Source organism: Drosophila arizonae, chromosome 5 (assembly GCF_054131065.1).
Source record: "Drosophila arizonae isolate 15081-1271.41 chromosome 5, UAZ_ARI_1.0, whole genome shotgun sequence".
Taxonomy (NCBI): Eukaryota; Metazoa; Arthropoda; class Insecta; order Diptera; family Drosophilidae; genus Drosophila; species Drosophila arizonae.
The window spans coordinates 2,424,485-2,442,872 of NC_142925.1; the positions used below are offsets into that span (position 1 = coordinate 2,424,485).

The 18,388-nt window shown below is 37.0% G+C and overlaps 3 protein-coding genes across 6 annotated transcripts; 1 reads left to right on the forward strand and 2 right to left on the reverse strand.

Moving 5' to 3' along the window:
- Positions 1–17: 17 nt before the first annotated feature.
- On the reverse strand, positions 18–1,342 carry LOC108616665 (uncharacterized). The gene is made up of 3 exons (XM_018012047.2): positions 985–1,342; positions 654–908; positions 18–596 (listed from the first exon to the last, which is right to left on the reverse strand). Exons 1-3 carry the CDS (start codon positions 1,006–1,008, stop codon positions 135–137), a joined length of 741 nt encoding a protein of 246 aa, XP_017867536.1. The 5' UTR covers positions 1,009–1,342; the 3' UTR covers positions 18–134.
- A 71-nt stretch (positions 1,343–1,413) lies between these two features.
- LOC108616655 (uncharacterized) lies at positions 1,414–4,019 on the forward strand. 2 transcript variants are annotated; one of them, XM_018012029.2, is made up of 5 exons: positions 1,414–1,655; positions 1,727–3,059; positions 3,114–3,434; positions 3,494–3,563; positions 3,629–4,019. In XM_018012029.2, the coding sequence occupies exons 1-5, from the start codon at positions 1,652–1,654 to the stop codon at positions 3,875–3,877; spliced, it is 1,977 nt and encodes a 658-aa protein (XP_017867518.1). In that variant the 5' UTR covers positions 1,414–1,651; the 3' UTR covers positions 3,878–4,019. The 2 variants fall into 2 exon arrangements, with proteins under 2 accessions (XP_017867518.1, XP_089326139.1); XM_089470013.1 differs by having other exon boundaries at positions 1,730–3,059.
- Positions 4,020–4,745: 726 nt separating this feature from the next.
- Positions 4,746–18,344, reverse strand: Vha44 (V-type proton ATPase subunit Vha44). Of its 3 annotated transcripts, XM_089470012.1 has the most exons (10): positions 18,158–18,344; positions 13,906–14,047; positions 13,689–13,842; positions 10,563–10,742; positions 6,785–6,971; positions 6,609–6,707; positions 6,276–6,531; positions 6,117–6,214; positions 5,705–5,843; positions 4,746–5,646 (listed from the first exon to the last, which is right to left on the reverse strand). In XM_089470012.1, exons 2-10 carry the CDS (start codon positions 14,035–14,037, stop codon positions 5,548–5,550), a joined length of 1,344 nt encoding a protein of 447 aa, XP_089326138.1. In that variant the 5' UTR covers positions 14,038–14,047; positions 18,158–18,344; the 3' UTR covers positions 4,746–5,547. The 3 variants fall into 3 exon arrangements, with proteins under 3 accessions (XP_089326138.1, XP_017867522.1, XP_089326137.1); XM_018012033.2 differs by lacking the exon at positions 10,563–10,742 and having other exon boundaries at positions 18,158–18,343; XM_089470011.1 differs by lacking the exons at positions 10,563–10,742; positions 13,689–13,842; positions 13,906–14,047; positions 18,158–18,344 and adding exons at positions 8,909–9,225; positions 9,641–10,551.
- Between the last annotated feature and the right edge of the window lie 44 nt (positions 18,345–18,388).

Sequence of the window (18,388 nt, forward strand, 5' to 3'; positions counted from 1 at the left end):
AGTTGTAAACCCCAAAATTTACAAGTATATAATAAATGATTCTTTTTATTTATTAAAATTACAAAATATGTGTTCCAAATGCGCTTCATGTAGAATAAATAGTTAAACTCTTCTTTTCAGTTGCAATTCATTGACTAACTGCATTTGTAGCCCTTGAGCTGGGGCAATCGTAGTGCTCGCTTCTTAATCAAAATCACATTTTGATTGCCTGATTGTGACGTTCGGCCAGTCACATAGATTGTGCCATTATTTGTGCCAATCGAATAGACGCTCACATTCTTCGGCTCGCGCTTGCTAACGGGCATATCGAAGTTGCGCACTCGCGGCTCGGGCTTGCTGTTGACATGGATGTTCTCTATATCTAGTTTGAAAGGCGAGACAAAGTTGCGTATCCAAGGCTTCGGCTGGAGCAGTTCGCGCTCCAGCTGATGGCTGCGATTGTCGTCCGCCTGTTGCTGATCTCCATCACGATCCTCCTCGTGATCCCGTTCATGATCTCGATCCCGCTCGTGATCCTGATTCCGTACCTGATCTTTGTCAGACTCCGGTAGCTTGCGTACATAGGACAAATCTGGCTCAAAGGCCGGCACTTCACCCTGGCAAAAGAAATGAGAGTTTATTGTCTGATTTTTCAAGTATTCTATTTCACTTACCATGCATACGTGTAGTTTCTGTGCCTTGGTATTGTCAGCTATCAGGAGTCCGCATTTGCATTCGACATAGCCGTGTAGTCTGTATATGGGTCCGATTTTCTTAATGCTAAAGCAACGCTTTACATGCGCTGTCAAATTTTTAAACTTTTCTATGGATCGGCCACAGCTTGGGCAAATGGATTTATTCTTGATTTCATTTACTGTATACCAATAGGTTTTGCGATTCTGCAAAACACTGTAACGTTTTTTACTGATCTGCAAGTAGATAGAGCAATTATTTAATAATAATTATACCTAAAGCAACAACAAAATAGGAACAGGAGATACGAACCGTCATGTCCTCGTCACTTGACATAATTTAGCATTTGGATTTCAATGAGATAGTTGTAAGACTGTATTGTATATTAGACGCTTTCAACTTTCAACTTAATAATATATCTTAATTATAAATGTTTCCAGCATCCAGGAAAATTAAAGTCACATTGTTTACGTTTGCCAATGCGTTTGCAATTCTGGCTGCGCATCAATCCAGTGCGTACGCTGCTTAGCCTATGTTCAAGACACTTTCTCGCTCGTCCTAAGCTCACGAATTGTTTAATATTTTGTATATTTAAGCACAAAATGCTATTTGTTGATATTTTATCTGTTTTAAGTTGTTTGCTGCCATTGCAGATGCTATTAAATAAACTATTGTGAACGATAATTTTTTTAAAGATAGTTTCGCAACACTGCACTTATCGGTCATGTATCGGATTTTTATTGCCTGCCTATCGTCCACCCACCACAAATTGTCTCAACAAGAAAATATAAAATTACGAGCAATTTGAAAGAAACAAATATAAAATACATTTCGTATAGCTGTATGTGCCCTAAGCGCCAAATACTCATTAAGAAGCATAATAAAAATATATATATAAATAAATCATAAATATTTTTCTATGTGGATAGCGTAATAAATGAGTTTCTACATATGTATATAAACATTTTGTAAGAGAAATATGGGTAAGTATTTTCAATGGCTGTAGAACATTGTTAAAGATTGTTTAAGTGATATTAAACTTCCCTTGGTACAGAAGCAACAGCAGCTACGCCGTGTTTGCTATGCCTGGAGGAGAATCCATTGACACTGCATGATTATATGGATGTATTTTCGACAAAGGCTGCCCAACTGAATGTGGTGCAAATTATCAACAAACATTTTCCGATAGAGCTGATACAAAGCAGCGGCGAAACTCGGAAAATATGCCCACCATGCTGGAAAACGGTTTCCGCTTTCAATACGCTACACGATTTCGTCTGCGCTGCACAGAGCTCGCTGCGGGAAGCGAAGGTGTTGCTCATGGAGGATGACCCGCTGACCCAGGCGAACTTCAAGCAGGCCAATGCCGATGCAGCCGATCTAAATGCTCGCAACTTCTTCTACCCTGAGGTCAAGATAGAGGAACATGAGCTGGAGCAGTTGCCCAAAATTGAGGTGCTCGAAGGTACGAGCAGTCTGCAGACGCCCTCGCCCGCTCGTCGTCTGCGAAAACGTGTCAAAGCGGAAGCAGAAACCGCAAATGCCCAATCAGAATCACAAGAGGTTAATGCAAATGAATCTGTAGAGACAGTTGAACCGCCGAAGAAACGTCGCGGGCGACCACGCAAAACCGAAGTCTTGCCTAAACCAAGTCCAGCTGAAACGCAACCGGAGCAAACGTTAGAATTGCCGTCCAGTCTAAAGACAGAAGCGGAACATCCCGAAGACTTCAGTGACGATGAGCAGGAGTTCATTGCCGAGTTTGTTGATGGACTTGCCCACAGTGACGAAAGCAGCGAGGAGGAGGAGGATGACGATTCTGATTTTACGATTGGCAAGCCGGATGACGGTGAATTCGCCATCATACCGAAGCGTACTCCAGTCCGACCTAAGAAATATAAGAAGCGTGCCAAGCCAGCGGAGCCGCGAGTTCGCATGTCCCGTGAACTGCTCGATCAGCGCAAGAAACAGCAGGAGGAATTCGATGCGATCATAGCCAAGTTCTTCAGCGATGTGCTGCCCTGCTCCATATGCAATCTTCTAGTGCATAACTTTACGGAAATGCAGCGCCATCATCGACTCACACACCAAGTGGATCCGGGTTATATGATTTGCTGTGGACGCAAGTTTACGCAACGTAAAGTGCTGGCCGAACATGTCCTGGTCCATTGGAATCCCGATCACTTTAAGTGCACCACCTGCGAAAAGTCATTCCAAAACTCAAGGCATTTGGAGTCGCATCAACAGGTGCACCTGTCCAAGTTGACCTTCCAGTGTGATCTGTGCAGCAAGGCATTCCTTAGCAAAACGGCCATCGACTATCATAAGCTGAACAAACATGTGCCCAAATCTGAATTCAAATTCACCTGCAGCGAGTGCAACAAAAAGTAAGTGAGATCCAATAGGTAACCATAAGTTTACTAATCCGCGATCCCTTGCAGATTCCTGACTGAACGCAAGCTGAAGAATCATATGAACTCCATGCATGATCCGGAGAGCATTATCATTTGCGACAAGTGCGGCAAACAGATGCGCACGAAGATCATCCTGAAGAAGCATCAAGAGCTGATGCACTCAAACACCCCACGTCCAGAGCCCGAGCTGAAGCAGTGTCAAATCTGTGGCGCCTGGCTGAAGGGCATGACAGGTCTGAAGCAGCACATGAAGAGCATACATGTGGAGAGCGCGGGCGAGCATCGTTGCCATGTGTGCAACAAGTTATCACCAAATGCCCGTGCGCTGCGTCGTCACATCTATCACAAGTAAAGCCTACAAAATACTCTTGGAACGAACATAAACTAATCTCTCTTCTCGTTGGCAGTCATGAATGCGAGCGCAAGTTCAAGTGTACCATGTGCGACAAGGCCTTCAAACGTCCACAGGAACTTAAGGTCTGCTCAAAGCTCTTTATATTTCCCCTTGTTTAAGTTAACTAATTGTAATTTCACCCCAACAGGAGCACACATCCACCCATACCGGCGAAGTTTTGTACACCTGTCCCAACTGTCCGATGACCTTCTTCTGCAGCGCCAATATGTATAAGCATCGCCAGCGTTTGCATCGAGCCCAATACGAGGCCGATAAGAATCAGCCCAAGCCTCCAAACATATTGCAGCAAGCAGTGGGCGCCACGGCCGCCATGAAGATTAAGTTGATGCAGAATACAAATGTGGCCAGCATAGAAACGGACTTGAAGCATTTCTAGATCAATATATAAGTTACCTTAAGGCCCCTAGATTAAATAGTTTTAGTTTATCGTCTAGTTGTGTAAAGTTCAAACAAGAATATAGAATATATATACATAAATATATATTATATAGTATAGTCGATGTCGACGCACTTTCGTATATGTTTACTGTCTTTTCTTGGGTGGATTTGGGTTCCATGTCTTTAAGTGAAAACAAACAAAGTTGGAATGTCTTTCTTTCTTTATAATTATTTACAAGGATCGCACCTTATATAACGCATTAACATTTACATAATTTGTGTAATGCATATTATTTAAATATATATAATATTATATATATATAAATTGATCTTTTTTCGCATTTTCTTATTTTGTTTAAACATTTAGATTTCTTGTTGTAGCAGTAGCAAACATTGAAAATATTAATTTAAATTTTACTTTACATACAATTATTATTGTTCTTTCCTCTTTTAGTTTTAGATTAGGGCAAAGTTTTCATCTACAAAGTGTTCGAATTAGATAAGCTATTATATATTAAGGTTTTCTTTTATTTATTTTATTTTTATTTTTTGCTAACTCGAACTCATTCTGTTAAAGATCTGCAAAACTTATTTTGTTTTTGCTTTTTGTATAAACTCTCGATATCTAGGCAACATTTATAAATAGAATACTTTTGTTTAGGTTTTATATAGTATGTTTTCCGGCGGAAATTTCATTGCATCTTTTGTTTTGCGACTCCTTTTACACTTATTAATCAAATATTAGTTTAAATTGTTGGGTTTTAGTCGGACTTGCAATTAATTGTTAGTTACAGATATTAAAAAGAAAAAGAAAAAAAAAACAAGATAAATTGTTTAAACACATCTTTGTGAATGAAGAAGAAACATTTGTAAATCAAATATTTATTTGTATTATTAATAATGTTGTAGCTACTATAAACAAAATTAAACTTTCGGCTTGATTTTAGTGACAATGTGTGTTAAGTTTCATCATTTGTATGTGTGTGTGGGTGTTCACTATCAAATATATCATTCAGTTATAGTTTACATATTTTTGCATTAACAAAACAAGGCCAAAAGAAAACAAACAAAAGAAAGAAAGTGTAACAAACAAAAAAATACTGTTTAAAACTGAAGCAAGTATTGTAAATACAAATTAGAAACTTTTTTTATACAGTTTTAGTTTTGTGAGGGGCGGAGGCAAATAACTTTTGGAAATTTTGTTTTGCTTCTCTTACGCGCGATTAACATTATTTAAAAGTTTTTTTTTTTTTGATTTTCTTTGTTGAAAATAAGTTGAACTTGGGAAACGGAATTCAGCGAACGCGTAACATAAATAACAACAATAATTATATAACAATGACTAAATTAATTTATAGATAACTATTAATTGTTTGCGTGGTTTACTATTGTTGTTGTTCCTTTTATCTTTAACTATATGCACTTATTGTTTTTTTTTTTTTTAGTTATGAGCAGATTAGAATTGTTCTTGATTTGTTTAGGGAAGCAGACAGCGTTTTCTCTTTTGTTTTTTTGTGTGTGTGTGTTAGCTGTTGCTGTGAATACAATTTGCATATTCAGTAAGTTGTTGATCTTCATTTGTATTTATATATTTATTGCTGTGTGGCTGTGTATGGGCGTGCGGGGTTATGTGGGTGTGTGCGAAGTAGAGGCACGTGCGTTGCCTTCTTAAAGCTTGGTTTGCTCAACCATATCGATGTTCACCTTGTAGAACACATACGGATAGTATTCAGATTGGCCAAAGCCCAAGCCGGGTATATCCACATTCTGTTTGAGAAATGAGACTTTCAATATTTACATAAATTATTCACTTTCAACAACTCACATCAGCACTGCTCACATTTCCGCCAGCGGATGCACCATCCAAGTGGCCATACAGCTGATTGAGCACATCACGCAAGCGCTTGACGCTCTTCTTATTGGGCTCAATCAATATGGCCTGGAAATTAACAGGCAGGCCGTACCTATAAAGAAGGTAAAGCTGATTATAATACTATTAATGATAATGTGATATACGATACAGGATGACTGATATATGATAATTTACTTATGATGTATGAAATATAATAAACAAAAACAAATTTGTCACAAGAGCTTTTGGAGAAAAGGAGTTGAGAATATTTTGTTTAATTTTCAATGAGTTTCCGGCTGCATGTTATCTCTATCGTATCACTTCAAGCTTGTAGGACAAGTAGTTTCAATATATTGAACAGCCCTCTGTAAAATTCATTGTATACCTCAGCACAGATTCCACGAAAACGCGCAGCGCTTTGACGTGTATCAAGGCGCAGAAAGCCTCGCTGAAGTTCACCTTCAGCCAGCGCACCAGAGGACCCTATTGAGAGTATATACAATAGTTAATCATATGTAATCTACTCTACTTTGCCACCACATACAAACTGCTTCTTCTTATCGGTCATTAGCTTGGTCATCTCGTTCTTGCCCGCTGCCAGCTCCTCCTCGTTGTAAACGAAATCACGCACAATAAATTTACGTTCACGAGCATGAAGCTTGAACTCCTCGGTGACCTTCTTGAAGAGCGTCACATTGAAGAGGCTGTAGTCGGGATCCTCCTTGATGAGCTGCGATGAGCGTGGCACAATCATGTCCGTAATCTTCTCATAATTGGCCAACCAATCATTAGCCATGGCCCTGAAATAGCACAGATGACATAACAGTGTTATACAGAGCGTTATAGAGAGATGGGAGTAAACCCCTTCCAAACTTACTTTGGCACAATGACCAGCAGCGTGGTCAGGTACTCCGAATCCAGTATGAAGTGCTCCTTCTTGACCAAATCCGCCAGATTGCGTGTCAGCAAACTGCCACTGTATATATAACAATGTACAAATTGTGGTTAGGGTATGCGTGAGTCGAGTCACTTTCATAATAATTAACGACATACGTTTTCTTCTTTTCCAGATTCTGCAGATTGCCTTTCAGATTGTTGTAGGCCTGCGATTTGGTTTTTAAGTCGGCATCGATTTGACCAATTTGTTTCGATATGATATCGGCTATATTGCGAAGCGATTGCTTGATCGGATATTTGGCCATATCCCATTGGAAACGCGTTAAATACTGCGGTAGTTCGGCTAGATTTCAAAATAAGATGGATTAGTATTGCGAATTGATAAAATGTTTCATTTCATTTATTATTTTACTGGCAAAGAACTATTACAAGAAAAATAAAATAAATAAATTTCAAAAATAAATAAAATATTATATATTGCTGTAATATTGAAAAAATAAACTTGAGTTTCACAAAATTTTCCTTTTGTACAAAAACTAATTGAGTTAGTATTTAATAAACAAAAATTAAATTAAATAATAAATATTGCACTTAGTATATTTAGATTAGATAAAGTTTACAAGTCTATAATCACAAATCAAAGACACACACATACATACATACATACAGATACACACACACACGTACATACATAAATATATACAAAAAGGCAACCAAATTCAAAAACATTTTTACAGCATTTAGTTTGACAGTCTGTTAATTAGCTATTTCTCTACGAACGCAAAATATAAAACGTGCAATTAACAGTTTGCTTAAACATGCAGCAAAATAAATCAAGTTAATTTATAACACCTTGTATAACAGCTATTGCAAACTAGGCTTGCTGTTCGAACTGCTTCGAACTGGTATAACGCTTGAATGCGTGATAGCCAAGACACACAACCAAGTGTCTACGGTTTGAAACTTTGCTAATAATATAAGCAAAGTTGAGCGGGTTGAGTTACTGATCTGTTATATAAGCTAAGTATGTACAGGATATTGATCTGTTGAAAAATAGACTCAGCAGTCGAATCAGGAGATAACGAGCTGCTAAGAGTGTCTATGAAAAAGTCACTGATTTCTTAAGAATAATGTATCGATATAGGTAATTATTGGAGCAGTCTAAATAACATAATTTATAGTATATATTTTTATGTAGTATATCACACATCATATTCTCATCAGAATATAATATATATATCAATTAGCTGATTTGGGTACCTAAATTTAGTAATTCTGACTGACTAAACCTAAACCTAACAAATCCTCACTAGGATTAATTAACACTTAATTATCGTTAATTACGTGAAATCAACAATAAATGCAAATGACAAAAACGAGTAAAGAATTAAATGCACTACGATTACTAGAGGTGGGGTGGGGTGTGACTACAAGGTAGTTGCTAACTGGGAAAATAACTATAAACTATAAATGGGTATTATTATAATTAGAAGGAATAACAAAATACCTTTCGTAACGGCACAAAATGTTTTTTTGTATGATGTTTTTTAGCTTGTTTTGTTTGTCTAGTGTAGGTAAATTATATAAGCTAAAGCTTTAGACACTTAAAAGCAACTTAAAAACAAATTTTAAAAATATAAAAAAAAAAATTAATAAATATAATTACAATTTCACAAAAATTCTCTCTGTATGTGTACATCTGTGTGTGTGTATAAGTGTGTGTTGGTGTTAATATAGAGCTTAATGGAAATCGGCGTTAATCGTGGCTATGAATTGCGCAGCAGAACAACATTTTTTGGTGAGCAGTACACTGAAAAAACAACATATTCGCTTTTACACTGTTACAAATCCTTAAATATATTTCGTGTATTTATATATATATAATAATGTATAAACAAAATAAAGAGAAAGAGATAGACAGAGAGAGTGAGAGAGAGAGAGAGTAAAGACATTGGACTTTCTGTCATAACTGATACGCGCGCTTGTATAACACTTATGCCGTATAACAGTTAACCAATTGCACAATCATAATTCAAGCGAGCGCTAGACATGTGTGGATCAGTTGATATATCATATATTTATAATATCATATATTTATAAGTGGTATACATAGGTGGCAAGGAGGAGAAGGTAACATCAAGTGGTTCCTCAAAAGAAAGGAAAATAAATGTAAAACCAAACGAAAAAGGAAACAACAACAAACGAAGTAGGCAAAGGAAGAGAAACGATAAAGACAGAGGCAACGTCCAAGGGCCATTTGACATGGCCAGGTATGCTAACCTGGACTGAGTGGAAATTCGGGCGGCTCAGCTGCATGATCCGTGTCTGGACTGGAACGACCCTGGCTACTACTGCCACAACAACTACTCACTGGTGACGATCTATGTGTTGTAGTTAAATTAAATCCATTGTTTATATTTAATTGAGACGTTGTAGAACGTTTGCTATAAATTTGATCGGCAAGAGAATTGAAGAAAGAGCGATAACTAGAGCGCGGTGTGGGCGATGTCTGATGCCAAAATGTAATTGGTTTGAATTTGCATTGGGTTTGTGGCTGTGGCTGTGGCTGTATCGGTGGCTGTGTGGATGTCTGTGTGCTGTGTATAACAGTGCGTGTGTGTTGGTGTGTGAGTGAGTGGTGGGTGGGTGGTTTGATGAGTGGGTGATTGATTTAAAAAAAGAAATATATTATTATTGCAATTTATTTGTTTCGAAACTTTTTGCTTAATGAAATCAAACATTTATGCATGAGAGAGACTAAGAGAGAGAGCAAGAGAGAGAGAGAGAGCGAGAAAGAGAGCGCGCAAGCAAAAGCAGGTGCACAGTTTGTCTTTTGTTCAGATTTTTTTTACAGTGTATTCTTTTCGTTCAGTGTATTTGTGTGGCATGACTGTAGCTCTGTTTGGGTTTTAATGACTGCGTGGAGTTTGGGCAAAGATTTTTTTAGTTTCATTTTTTTTTGTGCTTTTTTTTGGCAACTGTTCTACAGATAATTGTTGATAAAAAGGATACCTGCACTTCTTAGAGTTACGCTTCGGCTTATTGAACCACCAGTCGAATGTTTCGGATAATGAGGAGGCGCTATTCGGACTCTTTGGATCATCCAAATCATCCGCATCCTCCGTATCCGTATCGCATATCGACTTTTCTGTTGGCGATTGCAATGGCGATTGTTGTTGTTGCTGTTGCTGCTGCTGATGATGTTGTTGCTGCTGCTGCTGTTGTTGCTGCGCTGGCATTTGAAATTGACTGCTGCTGCTACGAAAGCTCAGCTTGTTATTGTTTATGCTGCAAGTGTTGTTATTTAGCTTTTTGCTATTAGAGCGCGACATGCTTTGCACCGAACTGCTGCCCGTTGGCGCCGACGTTGAGAAATAGGCCGAGGAGCAAATTGTTGATGCCGAACTGGCCTTGGCATCAGCAACAGTTGCTGCCGTTACGGCCGTCGCACTGCCCGGAGTGCTGTTGCCCGTTGCTATGGCCGTCACAGTGTTGATCGCACAGCGCGTGGCATTCAGCATCGAGGAAGCTGTCTGGGTATAGCAATCGTCGGCCATCAGTGTGCTCGCCGTGGCGCTGGCACTGGGCGGGGCAAAGACGCTGCTGCTGTTGCTGAGCAGCCCGTAGCATTCGTCGCAGGCACAGCCCGATGGCGGTATCACAAAATCAAAATCACGCTCCGACTCATCGTGGGTTAGGGACAAATTGTTCAGGCTGCCGCCGCTGGCGCCGCTCACCTGGCACGCCGAGCAGCTGGCTCTGGCTGATGTCGAGGCGGAGGCGGACGCATAGGCAGAGGCTGTGGCTGGGACGTTGGCAGAGGCGGAGGCGGAGGCGGAGGCGTGCGCTGCATGCATATTGGTATTGGTATTGGTAGTGGTAGTAGTAGTAGTAGTAGTTGTTGTTGTTGTCGATTTGTTGCTGTTGGATTTACCCTTGAGATCCGCGGGCAGCTGCGGCAGATACTGATGATGATGATTGTGGTGGTTGTTATGGTGGTGTAGCGGATTGTTTTGGTGGTGCGTGTGCTGGTGTTTACGCTGATGGCGCAGGCTCAGATGCTTCAGACGCTGGTGATGTCGACACGGCATGCTCTCGTCAGGTGGACCAGGACCTTCAGCAGGTAACAGGAACGAGCGAGTTGCAGTTGATATCAACATTTTCAGGTGTATATTTCAGGTGTTGTTTTTTTTTTTTTAGGGATTTTTTTTTCGGTTTCGTTTTGGACAAAGTTTGTAAAAACAATAAACATTTTTGGAACATGAACTTAAAAGCTATGTATAGCATACAAATCGAGGTTGTCTCTCAAATAGGCCTATATCATATGTAGAGTCGAACAAAATAACGATTTATACCCTATGTACCCAAATAATCGATTCCATTTTTTGTTTGTTTTTCTTATGAAACAAAAGCCAAAAAAATAACAAAGTAAAACAAAAAAGTAAAATGTATATATATTATATATAATATATATACGAAATAAATTAAGAAAAGAAATGAAGAATTGAAAAATTAAAATAATTTTGGGATATATATTTATATTGTATATAGTTTGCATACATATAATATACATATACAAACTCATTTTTGTGGATAGTTAACCAATATATAAATCGAAAATAAATAAAAAATATATATATAGATGCACATAATTTCATGAACAACAGTGGAAAGAGAAATATTTATGGCAAATGCTTTCTCTCATTTTTCTTGACTTTTCAGATTTTCTTTACTTGGCGCTAAAATTTGTAACCAAATTAAATCAAATTTTGTTGCACAGTGTAAAAGCGTTATATTATTTTTGTACAAATTTGTTTTCAATGTGAATGCCTGATAAAAAGCGAGTTGGACATGTGAATGGCAAAACACTTACACAAGGACACACACACATACATATATATATATTTAGAGATAAAGAGACACAGTGAGAGATGAGATTTTTCATTGGTATATCAAATTTACAGTTCATAATTATTTAAATTAGAAATGATGGAGACAAGCGCACAGAAAAACAATTAATGCAAATGAAAATAGACGCAAACACACACACTCACACACATACAAGTAGCACAGTACTAATTGTTATACGGTATAACAGTTTAGTCAATTCACATTTTGTATGTAAGACGCACGCACCTAAATTAAGTAAATCAAAGCAAATCAAAGGTAAAAATGTAAATAAAAATTTGGAAAGAGAAAAACTCAAAAATTAAAAAAGAAAATTCGCGCGTTTCTTTAAGAGATATATATTTTTAATAACAAAAATATATTTATATGAATTATGATGTTTACAATATTTAACTTTTTTTTTAGATTTTCTATTAAAATTTTTCTTAAACTTTTTTATATTTTAAACTTTTTTCAAAGTTAAAGAACTTGATTTCCTTTTGATGATTTTAAAGCTAATCTGAATTCAAATTCATTTAAAATAAAAATTGTAAAATATTTTATAGAACCAATAAAATGAATTTACAACAATATTTAAGTAATTTTTGTAAAATATACAAAGTGTATTTTTTTATTCTTTCGATAAACAGCTCAGCGAGAGAGAGGGAGTTTTAGCGCTTCGTTTATGTAGTATAACACCTCTTTTCTTGGCGACCTTTTTGCAAGTTGAGTGTGTGTGTGCAGGTGTTTGTATTGGTGTGTGTGTGTCTATGTCTTTATTGTTAACTATATGTATATATATATTCCAGATAGATTTGTATGTGAAGTGCATGTGGATTTTGGGTATAGATAGTTATTTGAGAGGGGCAAATGTACAACAAACGCAACACAAAACAGGAACAGAACGTTGCAGTCGGGCGCAACCGACTGCATAATACTCGTCCACGTTGCTTCAATTGGCTAAAATTCAGTCAGAATATATAAAATGTTGTGTTTATTTTGTGAAGTTCTTTCCAAATTCTATTTTTTAGAGAACGTCATTAGAAATTTGATTGTAAACCTTACTTTGCCTAACTGTAAAACTATAGGAGATGTAATTTTTCCCGATTTGCCCAAGAGTAGTATACATATCAATAATATATCATAAGATAGTGTAACTATAATAGCCTCTACTCTAGTATAAAAATGTAATTGTAACCCAAAATGAATTTCTAGCCCAATTTTCAGTGACTACCAGATATGTCTATAAATGCGGTATGGAGTATATGCATATCAAATTTCATGCAGACGCACAATCGGACATTGCACAAAAAAAATCCAAATATACTCACTTTTCACGACGTGAACGAGTATAACAAACAACGAAAAATTCTCTTGACTTTATCATGTTTCAACTTTAGTTCCATTGTTGTTTACTAAATATATATCAAAACACTTTTAAAATTTCTTATTTCCTTTTTTTTTGGGATGATTTGTGCGCATGAGTTTTAACATAACAAAAATAAACTCAGAACAAATAAAAATTAAAATAAATAAAATATAATAAAATAAAAAATAATAATAAAGTATATTTAAAAAATTAAGAAATAGAAAAAACAAAAATATAACAAAAATAAAAAAAACTTTAAATTTCAGCTAAAAATCGTTTAGTTATAAAATCAATTTTTTTGGCTGAAAAAACGAGTATCGATATATATAAAATTTGATTTGCTGAGGCTCTGTTAGTCAAATTGTCAGAAGACAGATATATATATAGACATAATACATACACATATATATGTATGTATATATGCATATATATATATATATTGATAATACTCTCGTATCCTTTTTGTATTTAGCAAAATGTTGGCTGATACTCAAGTCGAACAGGCTATATATATATATGGATGTATATATAAAAAGGAGGTAGGTGTACTTAATGTATAAATCGGGCTTTAAACGTAGTTGTTGTTGTTGTTAGTAATAGAAGAGACAATAATACGACTAGATATTTCTTGATATATCTGAGCATTCCGTTTCACAAAAAAATTAGCTAGAAAAACATCTTAACTAAATCAAATAAACAATATATATAGAGAGTTGTTTCAGCTAAACTGTTATCTAAGCTAAGCTAATATAAATTTCTAGATATGTATGTAAATATATGATCGATATTACAGCTAGAACTTACTGTTGTTGGCCAGCAAATTCTCATGCAGCTTATCGCGCTGATCCTCCAGCACCTCGCCCAAGTACAGGGCCACCTTGCGCGTGATTTGCTCCACGTACGTATCCAACTTGCCCAGATCATCGGACAGGCCAACCAACTGATCCAGTGTGCCCACCTAAAAGAAGAGTATGCATGTATATCTCTCAAATTACAGGGTATACTACACAGTACTACTCACCTTCAAGTCGGGTATATGGAACTTGTAGTTATTGCATAGATTATGTTGCTTGCTGGTTAAGTTGTTCATCGTGTCGAAGGTTTGCTGGCACGTCTTGTCGCCAGGCGCTGATATAATCCAATATTCGGACATCGTTAAATAGCTGAAAATATGAAATATATATTAGAGATATAGAAATAGCTACAGATATATTCGATTCGATTTGGCTTGTATAATGCATTCACACTTCCTTAAAAATTCCTGTGCACACACAAAACGTGTTCATAAATAAATTCCATTATGTAATTTGAGTTGCTATCGATTCGATGTACATATGTATGGATATGTATAATTTATATATAGCTACATATTATATATGGCCTTATAAAAGTCAAACAAACACTGGTTAAACACGCATTAAATTTTAATTATTGACCTCGAAAGCGTGGGTCAGCCTAACATTTAGATGCGATCGACCCGCAATATGCAATTCATTGCCAGGCTATATACAATATATCTGTGTGTGTGTGTGTGACTGCATGTTGTGCGCGTGTATATTACAGAGCTCCTTTTTTTCCATTTTTTGGGGATGGTATCGGCTGCTAGACAACAAAGCGCAGACAGTTGGCGCCAGGCAGACTTGTGTCCTGTATATCGACTCGTCAACATGGCGTATACGCAATATGTGCGCATTGAATACAGTGAATGCTCTAATGCATGAATGTAGTTTTAAATGTTATTCAAATGATTTGCAAGTGTAATTATATAATTATGGAAAACGTTGCGTATACGCAATGTGTGCGCATTTTATACAGTAAATTCTCGTTTAAGTCGATTTATATAAATGTTGTTTTTCTGCTTGCATATTATATGTAAAAATTTAAGAAAAAATATATAAAATATTTAATAAATAAATAAAAGAAACTAATAAAATTATTCTTAAAAAAAAAAAAAAAAAAAAAAAAAGTTTTATGTTTTTGCATATAATAAAAAAAAAAAATAAATACATTTTACATGTGACTTTACTTGTTAGAAATACCATATATATTTTATACATATGTATAGTAAAGAAAATCTAATTCTATATAATTTTGTTGGTACTTTAATGTATTTTACATTTCTTTTAGAACAACATGATCAATCCACATTTCATTGTATTTCTTAAGCTAACACCGTTCACTTTAGCGAGCATTCACAGCATTATTGTTGTCTACAACTTACGATTCTAACACTGTTTACGCTTCAACAATATAGTCAAGAACTGCTCAACCCGTATGCGCTGCAGCTTTTTAGGCATAGTTTCTCTTTGTATCTCTTTAATCAGTTAATCTGATAAAGCAAAACTTAAATATCTGGCGGATATTTGTATAAATGCGGGCCACGCGGTGCGACGTGCATGGCCCAGCGGACGAGAAATTATGGAAAAATTCGTGCGCACTCGGCGAAGGTTCAATGCGAAATGAACGCTAGAAATGGCACTGGAGCTGGAGCTGAACTTCGCAGCTGAAGTCGCCGTTGGCGCCGCAGTTGCTGCTGCTGACGCTGACGTTGCCGTTGCCGTTGCCGCTCTGATGTTTGACTGCCATATGGAATAATGCTTGCCACCGAAATTTTGTGTTGGTGCCGCAAAGGCGCAGCCATGAAGGAATCGATGACGAAGCGGCGACACGCAAACCGCCTTCTTCAATTTGGTAAGTGTCGTTGTTCTCTTTGTTGTTGTTCTCTTTGTTGTTGCTCTCTTTGTTGTTGTTGGTGTTGTTGTCCGCAGTAAGGTCAGTTTACGTATGAGTAATCATCGCAAGAGATACAAATCTAACTTTGGTCAATTTCATTTTAGTGGTAGTCACTATTATTACATAACTTTATCATGGCCTTCAAAGAGCACCAAACAACAAAAACCAAGAACTATAGACATATGTTTGAAACTATGTGAAAAACAAACATCAAATAATACCCTGTACTATTCAAAGGATCTGGTGAGGCGTTGAAATTAGTTGAAATTATGAGAATCTCAAAGAAAGGCTTTAAAACAAGAAGAAAAGAGAGTAAGAAATGAAGTGAAGACCTAATAGAAACATAGGTCAAGCAATTCGAAGAGGAAGAGAGAGGGATGGAAGAGTGAGCGATAGAGAGAGGGCGAAAGGAATTATAAAATTAGAGCATTAAGATAATCGAAAGGCAAAGAAAAAACAAGACAAATTATATTTTAGGTAAGTATTATTGAATAATATAAAAGTGGATTAGAAGATCCTTCTACAACGAACATTGAAAAAATATATTTTTAAATATAATATAGACTACTGGTAACTGGCCATCAGAAACTGTTACAGGGTATGCGAAAATTAACAAACTGACAACAAAATCGAGCGCTGACCATCCCCAATAATGACTGCTGCCGCCCTGCTACTAACCATGCTTATCATCAACCCCAACGTTAACAACAACTACAATATTAATAACAACAAGGACAAAATTCAAGGCAGTGCATTGTCCTCAACCAGGAAACAAATGAGAGCCTGGCAACCGCTGGAAGTGGAAGAAACAACTACAAAAAAGCCGTGTCTATTTTTAGCACCAAAATCTAAATTGCTTTCGTACAAATCACTAAGCTGAGCCGCCTGGAAGGAGGCAGTTATGCCACCATGAACATAACCAAATATACACGTATATGTATGTACATACACATATACATACATGCATATGTACACATCTATGTATATACATACATGTATTCAATTCCATGTTTGCTGCGGGTCAAGCGTGACGCATTCAGGCAAATTAATACAAATGCAAATTGCATTAAACAATAGTTAGCTTTCAGATTATTTTCATTTAATTCGCAGTGTTCCCACAGCTAATTATATAAAAACGAACTTAAAAAGGCAAAGGCAACTACATAAATTGGCAACACTGTTTGCCAGTTATAAACTCCAACTGTAAACAGGCGTAAATGATGTTGACATAAAAGAGCGAAGAGCAAAGAGCATGGCGAACATGTCGCCAGTCAGACTGGGCAACGGCTGGCACAAATGTAGTGGATGGGAGGGAGAAGATAGCAAGGCGATTCGGTCTGCGGAGTGAAGCGTTCAGCTACAAAGGACGCGACACAGGAAATTGCAGCGTTCGCCGATGACGAAAACAAAAATACCGACTAGAATAACGGTGATGATGTTAATGGCGGACACATACACACATATATACATATATATATGGACATACATATATACGCGCTGTGTGTATATGTACAAAGGCAGCGGGCGAGCGGGCAAATTAATTAATAATAATGTAAGCTGTCAGCCGGAGAAAAACAGAGATGGAGCGAGAGAGAGTAAAAGAGAAGCCTGCTGTTAAGCCTTTAAAGTGTGTTAACCTAGCAGCTGTTCTTTTTTTTTTTAATATTTGTGTTTTTGGTCAGCTGCTGACATTTGTGTTTTATTGCCTGGGCAAAAAAAAAAAAAAAAATTAAAAACGCAGAAGCGTGTTTGACTTTTCGTTTCAAGTTTATATCTGGTCAGCTGCGTCAAGGTCCTTGCGGCACGCAATATTACTATTTAGTGTAGTCCTTGTCCAAACAAACATAAAAAGCTTATGCATGTGTGGCTAGACAGCAGTGTGAAAGGAAACACGGAAGAATTCATAAATTTAATTAATTGTGCCATGTTGAAATGCTTTTGTAAATTGAACAGCTTGATATTTTGTTTACGCAGAGAGTGAGCGAGAGAGAGAGCAGACCAAAGAAAAGGCCAGCATTCAGCAACAGAGCGAACATTTTGAAGAGAGTGAGAACGATAAAGCACAGTGGCAACAATTCCCCACAGCTCGATACAAACACATACGTACAGCGGTGGTGGGTTTGCCGCACAGTCAGCTGTTCGTGACAGTCACATGACAGCTATTCGATCGATATTTTCATTTTCTCACGGGTTTTACTGCCCAAATAACCAAAACAACGAATAATTTGCTAACATATTTTATATCATACAACGAATGCCAAAGCCCGCCAGTTCATTATAATGGCACACGTATTATGCATCCGAGGGCATGGAGGAAAGCTACAGTTTTTCAGGGTCATTTTATTTGCGCACATATACACAATCAAATTTGATTTTGCCTTAGCTGAAAATCGAATATTGGGCACTTCCAGAGCTTGCTAAACTCCCATTACACTGTGCAACATTTGATAACAGGTCAGCAGACCTGTTACAACTTTTTTTCATGCGCGCAGTTTGCTGCGTTGTCGCTTTGCACACGCACTAAATTGAGTTACACTTACTTTTAAAGCGGCACTAATACACGTCGAAGTCGTTGTTGATTATTAAACACACAGTTTTTATTGTGCGCTGAAATTGTTTTTAATAAAAATCAAGCAACACAACCGCACTTCCCACAATGTACGTACGAAACGGAGCACAAGACTCTGGTAGAAACTCAACACAAAAATGACAATTCACAATTTCGCATAAGATTCACGTGATAAGTGGCGATGACGATATATGTGCATATA

Bases quoted from the DNA above. Each gene is read 5' to 3' on its own strand.
- LOC108616665 (XM_018012047.2), bottom strand. From the start codon at position 1,008: ATGTCAAGTGACGAGGACATGACG. The intron at 909-984 runs GTTCGTATCTCC...ATCTACTTGCAG, and splicing joins CAAGTGACGAGGACATGACG to ATCAGTAAAAAACGTTACAG. The intron at 597-653 runs GTAAGTGAAATA...TTCTTTTGCCAG, and splicing joins AGAAACTACACGTATGCATG to GGTGAAGTGCCGGCCTTTGA.
- LOC108616655 (XM_018012029.2), top strand. The intron at 3,060-3,113 runs GTAAGTGAGATC...GATCCCTTGCAG, and splicing joins TGCAGCGAGTGCAACAAAAA to ATTCCTGACTGAACGCAAGC. The intron at 3,435-3,493 runs GTAAAGCCTACA...TCTCGTTGGCAG, and splicing joins CGTCGTCACATCTATCACAA to TCATGAATGCGAGCGCAAGT.
- Vha44 (XM_089470011.1), bottom strand. From the start codon at position 10,485: ATGCATGCAGCGCACGCCTCCGCCTCCGCCTCCGCCTCTGCCAACGTC. The intron at 6,972-8,908 runs GTTAGCATACCT...TTTGAAATCTAG, and splicing joins CGAATTTCCACTCAGTCCAG to CCGAACTACCGCAGTATTTA. The intron at 6,215-6,275 runs GTATGTGGTGGC...TACTCTCAATAG, and splicing joins CCGATAAGAAGAAGCAGTTT to GGTCCTCTGGTGCGCTGGCT.